The sequence below is a fragment of the Aquarana catesbeiana genome, linkage group LG13 (assembly GCF_042186555.1).
Source record: "Aquarana catesbeiana isolate 2022-GZ linkage group LG13, ASM4218655v1, whole genome shotgun sequence".
NCBI lineage: Eukaryota > Metazoa > Chordata > Amphibia > Anura > Ranidae > Aquarana > Aquarana catesbeiana.
This window is the reverse complement of record NC_133336.1, coordinates 148,217,851-148,233,629: the sequence shown is the minus strand read 5'-3', so window position 1 is coordinate 148,233,629 and position 15,779 is coordinate 148,217,851. Positions and strand designations below refer to the sequence as shown.

The 15,779-nt window shown below is 46.3% G+C and overlaps 1 protein-coding gene across 1 annotated transcript in view; it reads right to left on the bottom strand.

Moving 5' to 3' along the window:
• Positions 1-15,779, bottom strand: part of ZFYVE26 (zinc finger FYVE-type containing 26) — a gene marked incomplete in the record, with an annotated part of 1,901,467 nt that overhangs the window by 1,228,877 nt on the left and 656,811 nt on the right. The window contains 1 exon segment of the mRNA XM_073610828.1: positions 328-447. Coding sequence (XP_073466929.1) covers positions 328-447 — 120 coding nt within the window.

The window sequence follows — 15,779 nt, the reverse complement described above, 5'->3', positions numbered from 1 at the left end:
GGTGAGAGGAGGTGAGGAAATGGACACTTAGATAGTAAAGGAGGGAGGGAGAGAAATAGGAAAGGACAAGGATGAACGGTGGAGGAATTCAAAGGTTGACTAAAGGATATAAAATTAAAGAAGCATAAAGTGGATAGAGATGGAGTAGTAGAACAGGAGGTAGTTGGATTAAATGAGAAGGTTAATAACTAGTGAGGACTAGATCAAATAAGGTGTATAGGGTGCATATATAAGTACTTAGTTTGGGTTGTATATTTCTACTTGTATAGTAAATGAAACTAATAAAATTGCAAAGCATTAAAAAAACAAAACGATAAGCCACTTCACCTAATTCAGTCTGTGCCTGAAGTACGCTTGGGTAGTTTATGAGTTTATTAATTTGCTGAAGAACAGCCTGGAAACCGTTAATACCTTCAGAATATTCCATAACTATATCTGCTCTCCGTTCTGCAAAACAAACATAAAACATGTATTTACCCATATATGAACAAATACAACATTTTGAACAACACAAGCAGGAATGTTTAACCATTTTAAAAATGATTAGCCATAACATTGAGATCGCTGACAGGTAAAAGTGACTAGCATTATCTTGTTACAATGGCATCTGCAAGTTGATGGAATATAATAGGCAGCAAGTAAACATGTGTTGAAAGCAGAAAAAAAATAGGATTTTTTTTGTCATACTTACCTGTAAAATCCTTTTCTTTGAGTACATCATGGGACACAGAGTTAGGCTAATATTCATTACCTGCTGGGTTATACTTCATCTTCAGGTGAATGGACACTGGCAGACCAAAGGTCTTTAGACTGGAAGTGATCCCCTATATAACCCCTCCCATACAGGAAATACTTCAGTTTTGTAGCAAGCATTGAATCCTCAAAAAGAGGGGAGGGACCTCACTCAAAGAAAGGGATTTCACAGGTAAGTATGACGAAAAAATCCTATTTTCTTTTTCATACATCATGGGACACAGAGTTCGGCTACTATTCATTACCTGCTGGGACATCCCAGAGCAATAGCCTTGAGGGGAGGGAGACAACCTGCCAAACAATAGCCATCAGACCTTATACGGCAGCCCACGGTACACTGAATCCTCGGTTGCTCGAACATCCACTTGATAAAATTTTGTTAACATATGCACTGAAAACCAGGTGGCAGCCTTACAAATCTGAGCCACAGATACCTGATGGCAAAAAGCCCAGGAGGTTCCTACACCTCTGGTAGAATGAGCTCTCACCCCAAAGGGAGTAGCTTTATGTTTCAGACCATAAGCCTGAATGACCAATTGGCGGACCCAATTGGCAATGGAAGCTTTGGAAGCTGCCTGCCCCTTCTTGGGTCCTTTTGGTAAAACAAAAAAATTGTCTTGGATCTCTGCAGATCTAGACAAATAAATCTTGACTATCCGAGGAGTGCAGTCGTCTCTCTTCCACTGAATGAGGCTGAGAGAAAAAAGAAGGCAAAATAATGTCCTGATTTAAATAAAAGACCCACACCACTTTTGGCAAAAAGGGTGGAACAGGATAACAAGGAAAGGATAAAAAGGATAACACCACCCTGTCGTGGTGAAGGATCAAGTACAGTTCCCTGCATGAAAGGGCGACCAACTCCGACACTCTTCTAGCCAAGGCGATAGCCATCAGGAAGGCTAGCTTGTGTGACAGCAAGTCTATTAGAATTTCCTTGATTGGCTCAAATGGTTGTTTCTGTAACACAGACAGCACCATGTTCAAGTCACAAGAAGACATAGGTGACCTAATGGGGGGAAGCAAGCAAGTTGCCCCCTGCATAAAGGTTTGGACCAGTGAATGGGAGGCTAAAGGCCTTTGGAAGAATACTGATAGGGCCGAAACTTGACCTCGGATTGTACTCAAAACCAATTTTATTTCCACAGCTGACTGTAGAAAAGAAAGAATTTGCCCAATCACGTATTTCCAAGGATGCCATTTTTTGGCTTCACAAATAGATCTTCCTAGGGACACCTTTTCTAGGATTCACTAGGGTAGACACCACTGGTCCTGAGATGCCACAGTCCTTTAACACCCTGGCTTCAATAGCCATGCCGTCAAATTTAGAGACTGTAAATTGGGGTGGAATATAGGACCTTGAGACAGTAGATTGGGGCGCTGTGGAAGCTTCCATGGCCCATCTATTGCCAGTCTCACAATCTCCATGAACCAGGGTCTTCTGGGCCAGGCTGGTGCCACCAGAATGACTGGAACTCCTCCACTCGGAATCTTGCACAACAAATGTGGAAGGAGAGGGAAAGCATAAACCATAGAGTACTGGCTCCATGGAACTACCAGAGCATCTGCTCTGATTGCCTGAGGATCTCTTGTCTGGGATAGAAACTGCTGTAGCTTGTTGTTGAACCTGGATGCCAGTAGGTCAACCTCTGGCCATCACCAACGTTGGCAATATTCCTGGAACACCCCTGGGTGTAGGGACCATTCCCCCGGGCAGCTCTACTGGCGGCTGAGATAATCTGCCTTCCAGTTCTCTACTCCCGGGTTATAGACTGCAGATAGAATCGGCACATGTCACTCTGCCCAGGCTAGTATGTGGTTCACCTCCTTCAGAGCTGAACGACTCCTGGTACCGCCTTGGTGGTCTATATAGGTCACTGCACTGGCATAGTCGGACTGAACAAGGATAAAGGTAGTCCTGAAGCTCCACCATCCAGGACCGCAGGGTCAGTCGTACTGCCCGTAATTCCAGGACGTTGGTGGGCAGGATCTGTTCTGTCCTTGACCATTTCCCCTGAGCTGTGAGTGAGCCCTTCTAGGGTCGCTCCCCAGCCTGAGAGACTGGCATCTGTAGTCAGTACACTCCAAGTTACCGGGAGGAAGGATCTTCCCTTTCGCAGGTTCTGATCCTGCAACCACCAGTTTAGGCTTAAGTGTGCTCGAGGAGACAAGACCATTGGATAATCCAGGACTTGTCCTCTCCTGTTCCAAGCCAACATGATGTCTTGTTGTAGAGGCCTAGGGCACCGCCTTGAAGGAGGATACCATCCTCCCTAGAAGACTCATACAAACCTGAATTGAGGGTTGTCTGGTGAATTGAGGGTTGTCTGGATGGCAAGAATACTCTTGCTTGGACCATATCTAGGATCAGACCTAAATACAGCTGGTCTCAAGGTTGACTTTTCGGTATTTATGATCCAGCCTAAGCTTTACCGCACTGTGCATGTTATGCTCCGTTCTAGAGTCTGTAGTGAGTGATCTCTGAGCAGGTCATCCAGATACCCGAGCACCAAGATCCATTGGGCCCTTAAAAAGACCCAGTACTGGTTCTAGGACCTTTGTGAACACCCGGGGAGCTGTAGCAAGCCCGAACGGTAGAGCCAAAAACTTAAAATGACGTTCCTCTACTGCAAATTACAGGAACCTCTGATGATGCTGAAAGATAGGCATGTGTAAATACGCGTCCTTTATATCGATGGAGACTAGAAAGTCTCCCATCTGGAGTGAGGCTACTACTGAGCGGACTGACTCCATCCGAAAGGACTGGATCAGTAGATACTGGTTCAGGGATCTTGGGTCCTGAAATCGGCATGGTGGCCCCCGGTTTTGGAACGGTAAACAGGTTTGAGTAAAACTCTGTGCCTTTTTTGATACAGGAAACTACAACCACTCCTTGATGCACTAAATGATGTAGTGCCTGAAACAATAAGTCTCTTTTCTGGAGGATCCGAGGGAACGCTGGATCTTAAAAACCTCTGAGGGGGAACCCCCCGCTACTCCAGCTTGTAACCACAAGATATAGTTGGTGACCCACTCGTCCTGAATTATTGTTGTCCAAATGTCTGCAAAGTGCATCACCCCCACCCGAGTGGGGGCGTCTCCTCAAAATGAGAGCTCGGTGCTGGGTTTAGAAGAATTATGGACCCAGGGCTTTTTCTGGACCTGGCCTTGCGGCTTGCCCCTGGCTCTAGGGCCCTATTGGCAGCGGAACTGCCTTGGTGCTGAGACATTTGAGGAAGCAGTCCCTGAAGTTTTAAACAAGGGAGGCCTGGTGCTTTTCTTCATGGGAAGTAGAGAACTCTTCCCTCCAGAAATCTTTTGGGTACATTTGTCCAAATGATCACCAAATAAACATTCCCCATGAAAGGGGAAACCTGCCAATAACTTCTTACAAGGAAGCTAGGCTGACCAGTTCTTAAGCCACAAAATACTGCGCACATGTACAGACAAGAGAGACAAATGAGAAACCTGCTGTACTGAATCCTTAAATTGTCAACAGCAAAACACAGCGCTCGAGGAGTGCCTTATCTACCTAATTCCAGGCAGATCATCCTCCTGGTTAGGCCCGTCAGGCCCTCTGATCTGATCCTTTACGGACTGGCGGATACCAACTGCTGCAACAGCTGGCTGAATAGCTGAACTGGCCATAGAAAAGGAAGCTTTTAATAAGGACTCCAATTTCTTGTCAACAGGGTCTTTCAATCCCTGTGCATTATCCACCGGACAAGTTAAGTTCTTGTTTAAGGAAGAGACTGCTGCATCTATGGCTGGCATGCTCCACTTCTTAGTGAACTTTTTATCCATGGGGTATAAAAGGGAAAACCTCTTCTTAGGAGGAACAAAAAATCCAGTCCGGATATTCCCAATCAGCATACACCGCCTGTTCCAACAGAGGGTGTAAGGGCCTCAGGGATCCAAAAAAGGACCCAGGGGGCTCAGTAACCTCTGCAAGAGGCAACTTAAAGGCAGAACAAACCATTTCAGTAAGAGTCAGGATCAAAAGCCTCTGTGATTGAGAGGCAGATACCAACTGGATATCTTCTTGTGCAGATTGCTCGGAAGCAGACTCATCTGCCAGGCCATCCACTGAATCCTAAGCTTTTAGCTCCTCCCCATCCTCAACCCATTCCTGCTCCAGACTAGGAGACTCCGGGGAGGGGGATCTGTCACGTTTCCTGCCACCCTGCGGGATGGAGGCAATCATGTCAGCAATCCTGTGCTCTAACCTGACTAGGGCAAAGGAAAGTTCATCCTTGGCAATAAAGGGTGAAGCAGCAGTGTTTACTGTAGGCACAATAACAGATAGGCGCAGCAGCTCAGATTGCCCGGAAGCCTCTGGTCTTTCGGGGGATACAACACTAGGGATACGACTAGGTTCATCAGGAACTACTGATGACATAGGTGTGCCCTTCCCTGTAGTGTTAGTCCCACTCCTCTTTTTTGAAGACATTTACTAGCTACAAAAAGAGTACCTGGGTGTAGTATTACCACACCTCAGAAGGGAGACCCCTTAATAGGGCTCACCAAGCCCCTATGCAACAATCCTGCTAAGCACCTTTAACCCACCAAGCAACACCTGGTGACTCACGTAACCTGGGTAAGGAGAAATGAACCGCTGCAAGTGCCTGGTTCAGAGCCTGCTCTGTGTTCCACATGCTTTTCATACACAGCTTAAAAAGGCTGGCTGTGAGTCTGAAAGTTCTGTGCGTGCATGCGTACGCACGTGCGCTGTCTCGGCGGAAGAAGCATGGCTATATTCGCATATGATGCAAATCTTGTGCACCCAGATAAAGGCTACGGCACCTGTGTGCCATGGCTGCCAAACAAATAAACTGCTGAGCCCAGCGGTGCTCTTGCAAACGCACACGCGCCACAGCAAACCAATGCTAAATGGCGCACCGTCATGCGCGATCATAAAGGTAAAAAAACAGTCAGACACAAGCAAAAAAAAAGGTACACTCTGCAAACACCCACAGCTAGCCCAAAACTTCCCTGTATGGTCACCGCACACAGGTGTCCAGCCTCTAGCTAGCTTGACTGATAGTTATAATCACTGGGACATCCCACAATAAGTAATAAGGGGGTTTCACTTACCCGTCCAGGCGCAAGGCAGCTTAGAAACTAAGAGCCCAAACTTCACCCATCACAGTGGGTTCCTGTCACTTGAGGACCTTCAAGGAATGGGTACCCTTTTCATGTTTATGGTACACTCCCTTGGACCTGTACAGCACCCTGCAGGAATGCCTTAGCGCTGTAGCGTCCAGGATTCCACTTTGCAGGGTCCAGCGCCCAGAGGCTGCATTACATGCAAAACCTTGCAGGATCTTGAGTCTTCTTTGCGAGGCTCGGGTACAATTTAAGCAAGCATATAAAGCCTGTGTCAAATGGATCTGATCGGTCAATCCCTTGATTCATTTAAGAACCGTTTGAGGGACTGGAGACCTGGAGCTCAAAGAGCTCAAACAACCGTTCCATCCACCTTGCAAACACTGGTAAAAAACTGAAGTAACTTCCTGTATGGGAGGGGTTATATAGGGGATCACTTCCTGTCTAAAGACCTTTGGTCTACCAGTGTCCATTCACCTGGTGATGAAGTATAACCCAGCAGGTAATGAATATTAGCCTAGCTCTGTGTTCCATGATGTATGAAAAAAATGGGCATTGCAGTTTGTGTATAGTCTATATAAAAATATTCCAAAGTGCACTGTTCTTATACAAATCAATACATCTCTTAAGAAACACAGTTAAGTGCCCTAACCATACTGTATAATAAACTCATCAAATTAACAAATCTATATAAATCAAGTCCATATGGTATATCATGTGCAAAAAAGCTATAATGCAAAAAATGCTCAGTTCCAAAACATCAGCATTTCTTCTCTCTTGCAGTAAAAAAATGATGATAATGTGCACCACCATGTTCACCATCGTGCTCCCCAAAGGAATTACCACAAACGGTTAAATGAGCTCCTTACCAGCTGCTCTGATCCCACAAGGAGATCACTAAATGTCTTGCTGCATGTCAGCCACATACACCACGATCTGGAATACAAAAGCTCCCCGAACTCCTAAGCCGAAATAAATTCCATGGAGGGGATTCAAGCACAGAGGGAGATCCATATAGTGTAGAATTTCACCAATTGATTGTAGCCTCCCTGGCGGTTTTCCCGAGTGTGGCTCGGGGTTAAAATTCAGTACCATTAGCGGTAACCCCGAGCCACACTCGGGATCGCATTGCAGGATCCTGGGGCGGCGTTACTTACCTTGTCCCCGGGATCCTGCGATGTCCCCCGCAGTGTCCGAGGGCTCCGTCCTCCTCCGAAGCCTCTCCGGCGCGACGCACGGGGGCGGAGCCTGGCGGCAAATTCAAAAAACTGTCAAAATCATAACACATACAGTACTGTAATCTTACAGATTACAGTACTGTATGAAATGATTTCACATCCCTTTTGTCCCCAGTGCTCTGGCCCATGCCCTGCATGCAGTTTTACATGATATACACTGTTCTTTCTGCCTGGAAACTGGAGATTGTCCATAGCAACCAAAAAGTGCCCCTTTACGTCAAAAGTGGCTTTAGACCAGCTAGAAAACAGCGATAATAAATTAGAACACTTGCAGAATTGAGCGATAGTGAATTGTGGGGAAATGTATTTTATTACTATTTTTTTTAATTTTTTTTAATTATTTATTTTTATTTATTATATTATAATTTATGTTTTTGTGTTTCAAACTTTATCATACCCGGGATATCTACTAGACTCTGGTTTGGACAGATTTAAGTGTGTTATTGTTAAGATTTACAGACCTACAATATAAAACGCCAAATTTCCATGCAAAATAATGGTACCGCTTTCAGCACCTAAAATCCGAAATAATCATACCGCCAGGGAGGTTAATAAAACGATGAAATGACACTTACAATCTCCAAGGGAGAAAACAGCACGCGTTACAAACAGCCAGCAGGTCAAAGCAGTCAGCCCTACTTGTGGAACATCAATGTGTGAGGCTCAACGGGTTTATCCAAAACAAGCGTTGTCTGGGGATCTGAGTCTGCCAGCACTTCAGCTTATATACAGCTCTATATAACGAAGCTCTGGACACCTATGCATGTAATTCAATCTCCATACATGGACATAGGAAATAAACAAAATGCGTCCCAATTTGGCCCCCTATTTTACGTTTAAATTATACCATATGCCAATTAAATTCCAAAAAACATACATAATAAAATCTAAAAAAAAAATGTGTGCTGACTATCATCCATTTAAACAGCACCATTTATTGGTGTAACAATTGATAGCAATTGACAGCCGGTAACTGACTTTAAGCAGTGGAGTTCTGATTCACAATGGAATGATGTCGTCAGAATGGCACAGCTGGGCAAATGGACTTATAGGTACATCCATTTGAATTCCCTGCCGTGCCATTGCGTGTGCGCGCGCCGGCCGGGAGCTCCGTCAGTCAGGTCGCGGGTCCTGCGGACTCGATCGCCGCGGGGATACCCGCGATCGCCTTGCGGAGAGGACGAACGGGGAGATGCTGATGTAAACAGCATCTCCCCGTTCTGCCTAGTGACAAGTGTCACTGATCACAACTCCCTGTCATCGGGAGCAGTAATCAGAGTAATGACACTGCTAGCCCATCCCCCTAAAGTTAGTAATCACTCCCCTAGGACATACTTAACCCCTCCCCGCCCCCTAGTGGTTAACCCCTTCACTGCCAGTGTCATTTACACAGTAATTAGTGCATTTTTAATCGCACTGATCGCTGTATAAATGACAATGGTCCCAAAAATGTGTCAAAAATGTCCGACATGTCCGCCATAAAATCGCTGATCGCCGCCATTACTAGTAAAAAAAAAATTATTAATAAAAATGCCATAAAACTATCCCCTATTTAGTAAACGCTATAACTTTTGCGCAAACCAATCAATAAACGCTTATTGTGATTTTTTTTTTACCAAAAATTTGTAGAAGAATAAGATCGGCCTAAACTGAGGAAAAAAAAAGTTTTTTTATATATTTTTGGGGGATATTTATTATAGCAAAATGTAAAAAATGCGTTTTTTTTCAAAATTGTCGCCCTTATTTTGTTTATAGCGCAAAAAATAAAAATCGCAGAGGCGATCAAATACCACCAAAAGAAAGCTCTATTTGTGGGGAAAAAAGGACGTCAATTTTGTTTGGGAGACACGTCGCATGACCGCGCAATTGTCAGTTAAAGCGACGCAGTGCCGAATCGCAAAAAATGCTCTGGTCAGAAAGGGGGTAAAATCTTCCGGGGCTGAAGCGGTTAAGGGAACAAAGATCTGAGAGAACCAGCCAATTTTGTCCAATGTGGATGCTGCCCAAAGTACCTAGCAGTCCATCTGTTCCTGCTTCCCCACTACCTACCGCCACTACTGAAGCCCCGGAGGCAATGCCCATAGGCTTGCTTCGCTCACCATTGTCACCAGAGGAAAAACAGCGTCGTCGTCAGAATAACCTCTGTCTGTATTGTGGGGGACCCGGCCACTGCGCAACCATGTGCCCCAACAAGATCCGTAAGTCTGACGCCCCTCCTCACGATCCTTGTGTATTAACTTTAACCAGATCTGCTCACATTGCTGTTCCTGTCTCACTACAGCTTCCAGAAGGGGCACTCCGGGTCCAGGCTATAATTGACTCAGGCGCCTGCAGCCGCTTCATCGACCATGCCTTCGTCCAGCAGCACAATATTCCTCTGCAAACCAAACAACAGCGACTCTCCATACAGCTAGCTGATGGGTTAAGCATCAAATCAGGACCTATTGCCCATTGTCCGCGGACATTTTGCCAGATCACCAAGAACTGTAATGCCTGGATGTCAATCTCCTCCCCATTATTCCCGATCATTATGGAAATACCATGGCTGCAAGCCCATAACCCCCAAATTAACTGGGTTACCGGCCAGGTAATCTTCCAGTCCTCCTACTGTCTCAAGTCTTCCCACCATGTAGTTCCAGTCATCGGCTGCTTGAAATCCATATCTGAAACCCGGAAACTGGTCCCATCTGTATACCATGACTTCCTGGACGTGTTTGACAAACAGAAGGCAGATACCCTTCCCACTCAGCAGGTTTATTACCCAATCGAACTGCTGCCTGGGGGAGAAATACCTTTTGGAAGGATCTTCCCTCTTTCAGAGCCTGAGCTCCTGGTCCTTAAAGAATACATAAATGAGAATCTCAGGAAAGAGTTCATCCTACACTCCTCTTCTCCAGCTGGCGCAGGAATATTTTTCGTCGAGAAAAAAGATCATTCCCTCTGCCCATATGTAGACTACAGGGAATTGAATAGAATTAACAGTCAAAAATCGCTATCCTCTTCCTCTGATCCCAGAGCTTTTTCAGAGATTCCGTTCTGCAAAAATATTTACAAAAATAGACTTACGAGGTGCCTACAACCTAATCAGAATCCATGAGGGGGATGAATGGAAGATGGCTTTTCGGACACGTTTTGGTCACTTTGAATACCTTGTTATGCCATTCAGACTTTGTAACGCATCGGCCACTTTTCAACATTTTGTTAATAACATCTTTAAGGACTTCCTAGACTTATTTATAATTGTTTATCTGGATGACATTCTGATATTTTTAATTTCTCTAGAATTACACCGTAGCCATGTGAAGCAAGTTCTCCACAGACAGAACAGATTGTACGCTAAAGCCGAGAAATGTGAATTTGAACATCAGACCATTCACTTTCTCGGCTTGGTAATATCAACTGGGGGTGTGGCAATGGACCCTCAGAAGGTCTCGGCTATAATGTCCTGGCCACCTCCAACCAACAAGAAAGGGGTACGTTTTATCGGGTTTTCAAATTTCTACAGAAAATTTATCAAAAATGTTTCTGGTATCATAGCACCTATTACACAACTCACAAAGAAACAAAACCGTTTCCAATGGACTGAGGCAGCTCAAGTTGCTTTTGACAGGCTAAAAGGATTATTTACTTCCGCTCCAGTATTAAAACATCCTGATCCTGCTTTGCCGTACATCATGGAGGTGGATGCTTCTGAGAGTGCTGTAGGGGCCATCCTGTCCCAGCGTCAAGGACCTAAGTCTTTAATGTATCCCGTGGCTTTCTTCTCCAAAAAACTAGAGTTATTGGAGAGGAATTATAATGTGGGGGACCGAGAACTGTTGGCGATAAAATCAGCCTTGGAGGAGTGGCGGTACCTCTTGGAGGGAGCAGCACACCCAATATTGATCTTCACCGATCATAAAAATTTAGAATATTTCAGAACTGCAAAACGCCTCAGACCCAGACAAGTGAGATGGGCTCTTTTTTTCACGTTTTAACTTTCACATCACTTACCGGCCAGGGTCCAAAAATGTCAAACCCGATGCGTTATCCCGCATGTTCACAGAGACCGAAGTTTCATCCCCTCCAGATATTATTGTGCAAGCCGGAACTTTTCTGTTAACCCAATCCGATTTTGTATCACAGATCCCTCAGGCATCCCTGAGAACTCCCTTACCTCCAGGCAGGAACTTACAAGAAAGAGATGGATTTTACTGGCAGGGAAATAAAATATTTGTACCACAGGACCTGCGCACCACCATCCTACAGGTCTGCCATGACTATCCTTTGGCGGGACATTTCGGGGGACACAAGACTATAGACTTAGTTCAACGACATTTCTGGTGGCCCAATCTAGCAAAGGATTGCAGGAATTATGTTAGTTCTTGTTTAACCTGCCTCAAGAATAAGAACAGTAAAAACAAGGCTTGGGGGTTACTAATAGCGCTGCCCATCCCCGAAAGACCATGGGATAAGATCGCAATGGATTTCATTGTTGAGCTTCCTCCATCTGAAGGATTTTCATTCATCTTTGTGGTGGTTGATAGTCTTTCTAAGATGGCACATTTTGTCCCCATGAAGGGGACTCCATCAGCAACAGACACGGCCAGGGTGTTGATCAAAGAAATTGTTAGACTTCACGGAATTCCTGGTGACATTGTTTCTGATCGTGGGGTACAGTTCACATCAACATTTTGGAATGCACTGTGTGAAGCCCTGGGTATCAAACTCAGTTACTCCTCAGCCTACCACCCCTAGACCAAAGGGCAGACTGAATGTACTAACCAAACGTTGGAGCAGTATCTACATTGTTTTTCCTCCTTCACCCAGGAAGATTGGCCCTCACTACTGCCCCTAGCAGGATTTGCATTCAATAATTCCACCCACTCTACCACAGACCAGTCACCCTTCTTCTCCAATTATGGTTTCCACCCCTCTATTTTGCCAACACTAGTGCTGGACTCTCCTTTGCCAGCTGTCCAGGATAGACTAAACTTCCTTGTTACCAACAATCAGGTGTTGAGAGAAACCATCTCTAAGGCACAGGAAAATTGTAAAAGAGTCTTTGATTAAAAAAAAGAAGGGGGGGAACTGCACCTGAAGACTGGTGATCGTGTGTGGCTTTCAACGGCAAACCTGAAAGTGGCATGCCCTTCCAGGAAACTGGGACCCACATACTTGGGACCCTTCCCAGTTAAGAGGAAGATTAATCCGGTAGCATTTGAACTCAAACTTCCCGACTCACAGGGACCCACCCTGAGTTTCATGCTTCACTACTGAAGCCTGACGTAGCGAATCCCTTTCCGGATCGTGAAGTGGAACCACCAGAAGCTATAATGGTGGATGGAGAATTAGAGTTCGAGATTGAAGCCATCTTGGATTGTAGGAAATGACAAGGGCAAAACCAATACCTGATCAAGTGGAGAGGTTTTGGCCTGGAGGAAAATTCCTGGGAACCTGAGACCAATACAGGCCTTTCATCGTTCCCATCCAGAGAAGATGGCTCAAATGGGCATCCGGAGGCTGCCCCTAAGGAGGGGGCAATGTCAGAGAACTCGCACAGCGATGACCCGTCTCCGTGCAGCAGCTGCCAACCCTCGTTCCGCTAATGCCAATGTGCATGCACAGAACCTTAGCCAGAGATAAAAGAGATCCAGAATGGGCATGCACAATGGCACCTCCATGCGAACGCGCGCACCCACGAGCGCCAGTGCGCTAATGCGCCAACGCACACACACGTACGCTGCCACGAATCCTGGCACATGGCACCTTATATAAAGAGAGTCTGTCTAGCATCAGTGCTGGGTCGTCTTCAGCTAGTCCCTGTGTTCCTGTTGTTACTCTGCCTGATTGACCTTGTTCCTGAAAACCCTGCTATCTTCTGACCATTCTCTTGGATTTCCCCTGCCTGCTGAACTTGCCTCTACCTACAATACTGACCTTGGCTTGGACTTATGATTACGGCTCTGCCTTCTGATTTTGTACCCCGCTGCCAGCCTGTTGCCGACTCCTGCCTTTTCCTGATTCTGCAGTTGATCCTGATCTGGCTACCGCTGAACAAGTCTGGTGATCAGTTTCCACATCTCCTCAGCAGAGGTTCCTGTATCTCCAAGTTCCAGCCTCCTGCCTGGAGGCACCTGCACCCTTTTGTTGCCCTCACACTCCCAGTACCCACCACCAGGGGTGCTTGGACCGGAAACCGTGCAAGAGGCCACCCTCATCATTTCGAGCGCTGCTGTAAGGTACGTGACACCCCCACTCAACGGTGGCCCCCCTTTTCAATAATCCTCATTTCCTCCCAGGCCAACAGATTAACCAATTCACATGGTGGGTCAACAAGGGTCTTCACAGAATAGCACACTTTATAGACCATAAGGGGATAAGACAACTTAGCTATTTTAGGGAAACATTACAAATGCCCCCTGCAGAGACTTGTTGTCTATGCCAAATTATCCACTTCATGCAAACCCTAAGGCCCCTTTCACATGGGGCTGTCCGTGTACGGACTCTGCTTGCTCAGCAGGGATTGCTTTGTTGATCTCCGCTGAGCCAGCGGATGACAGGTCAGTCTCTGCTCACTGTGCAGGGATGGACCTGTCAGAGCTCCCTTCTCCTCTATGGAGATGTCCGTTTTTATCTTATCCGTTCTGCCAGACGGATGGAAAATAGGGTTTCCATCCGTCTGGATTCAGCAGATCGGAATGCATCGGATGTCAGTGAACATGTCACCGCTGACATCCGTCGATCCATAGAACTGTATGGAGCATCCGTTCAGGTGCGCCTAAAACACTGACAGGCAGACCTGAATGGTCCGCCTGTGTAACAGGGGCCTAATAAGGGATAAGGTTGATAAAACTACTAGAACCCCTTTTGAGAGGTGCATATGTGGGCCCGAACCATGGGGAAGGATAACGGAGTTATATGCCCTGTACAGCAATCAGGGTAACATACCTTCCTGCCAAACGGCATGGGAATCGGACCTAGGGGAGACAGTTGAGGAGGTGTGGACAAAATTGTCAACCATCCTTAACACTTCCTTGGTGGAGGCAAATTACAAAGCTCTATCACACTGGTACCTTGTCCTGACAAGGCTGACGAAATTATATGCTGGTACCTCACCCCTGTTTATTTGGGGATGCGGACAGGAAGGTGAGATGTATCATATCTGGTGGTCCTGCCTGAAGGTCTGATGCTTCTGGATCAGGATGTTCAACTTGATCTACTCAGTGAAGGGGTGCCAAAATGGTGCCGATTACTGACCTGGCGGAGGAGATCCCCAGACATCTACGAACTCTCATATTTTTCATTCTTTTAGCAGCCAAAATATCCATAGACCGTACATGGATATCACCTGTGATCAATGTTACATTGGTGAAACATAAAATTTCCTGGATTATGATCAATGAAAAAATTGAGCAGTAATCGTAGAGATAACTAAGCTAGGTTTGAAAAAGGGTCCATAGTCTAGTCTCGGGAGGGGCACTGCCAGAAAATATGTTTTTTTTTTTTTTGCTGACAATTTTTCGGGGCAATTGCTAGTGTTGCCGCTTCGATCATCACAGCACCATGGTTGATATGGTGTCAGGACGATTGAAGACCATTATTTCTATTACATTGCAATATAAAATTAAATAGTTCAACTCACCATAATGCAGATTCAATGCCCCCCGAGTGTCTCACTTGCTGCTGTTGCCTGCCACCAGATGCAGATTGTCACTTGTCACCATTGCCTGCCACCACATGTAGCTTGTCACTTGCCACATCACCTGCCAGCAGATGCAGCTTATCACATTGCCTGCCACCAGATGCAGCTTGTCACTTGCCACGTTACTAGCCACCAGATGTGGATTTTCACTTGCCACATTGCCTGCCACCAGATGCAACTTTTTACATGCCACCGGATGTAGAGTGTCACTTGCCACTATTGCATGCCACCGGATGCAGCTTGTCACTTGCCACGTCACCAGCCACCAGATGCAGCTTGTCACGTCGCTTGCCACCAGATGCAGCTTGCCACGTCGCTTGCCACCAGATGCAGCTTGCCACGTCGCTTGCCACCAGATGCAGCTTGCCACGTTAATTGCCACATTGTCTGCCACCAGATGCAGATTGTCACTTGCCACGTTACTAGCCATCAGATGTGGATTGTCACTTGCCACATTGCCTGCCACCAGATGCAGCTTGTCACTTGCCACGTCACCTGCCTTCAGCGTGTCACTTGTCAAGTCACCTGCCACCAGATGTGGATTGTCACTGGCCATCAGATGCAGATTGTCACTTGCTACCGTTGCCTGTCACCAGATGCAGCTTGTCACTTTTCATGCTACTTGCTACGGGATGCAGACTTTCACTTGCCATATTGCCTGTCACCAGATACAGCTTGTTACATGCCACCAGATGTGGACTGTTGCTACGTTACTTGCCACCAGATGCAGCTTGTCACTATCCTGCAACAACAGTGACAGCAGAGAAACAAGCTTCTCTTCCCAGCTTCCAAGCACATGTGAGGGTGGGCAGTGAGATATGACATCGCTCTGCTGCCCGCAGCTGCACAGAGAGGGTGGAACTGCGGTGATGCAGGGCGAGCGGTGAGAGATGTCATCTCTCTGCTTGCTCGCCCTCTCACTGTACTGCCTTCCCATTCACCGGCCTGCTTATTGGCATGACTGCCCGCCCGCTCTGCTCACCCGCTGGCCCGCTCACTGG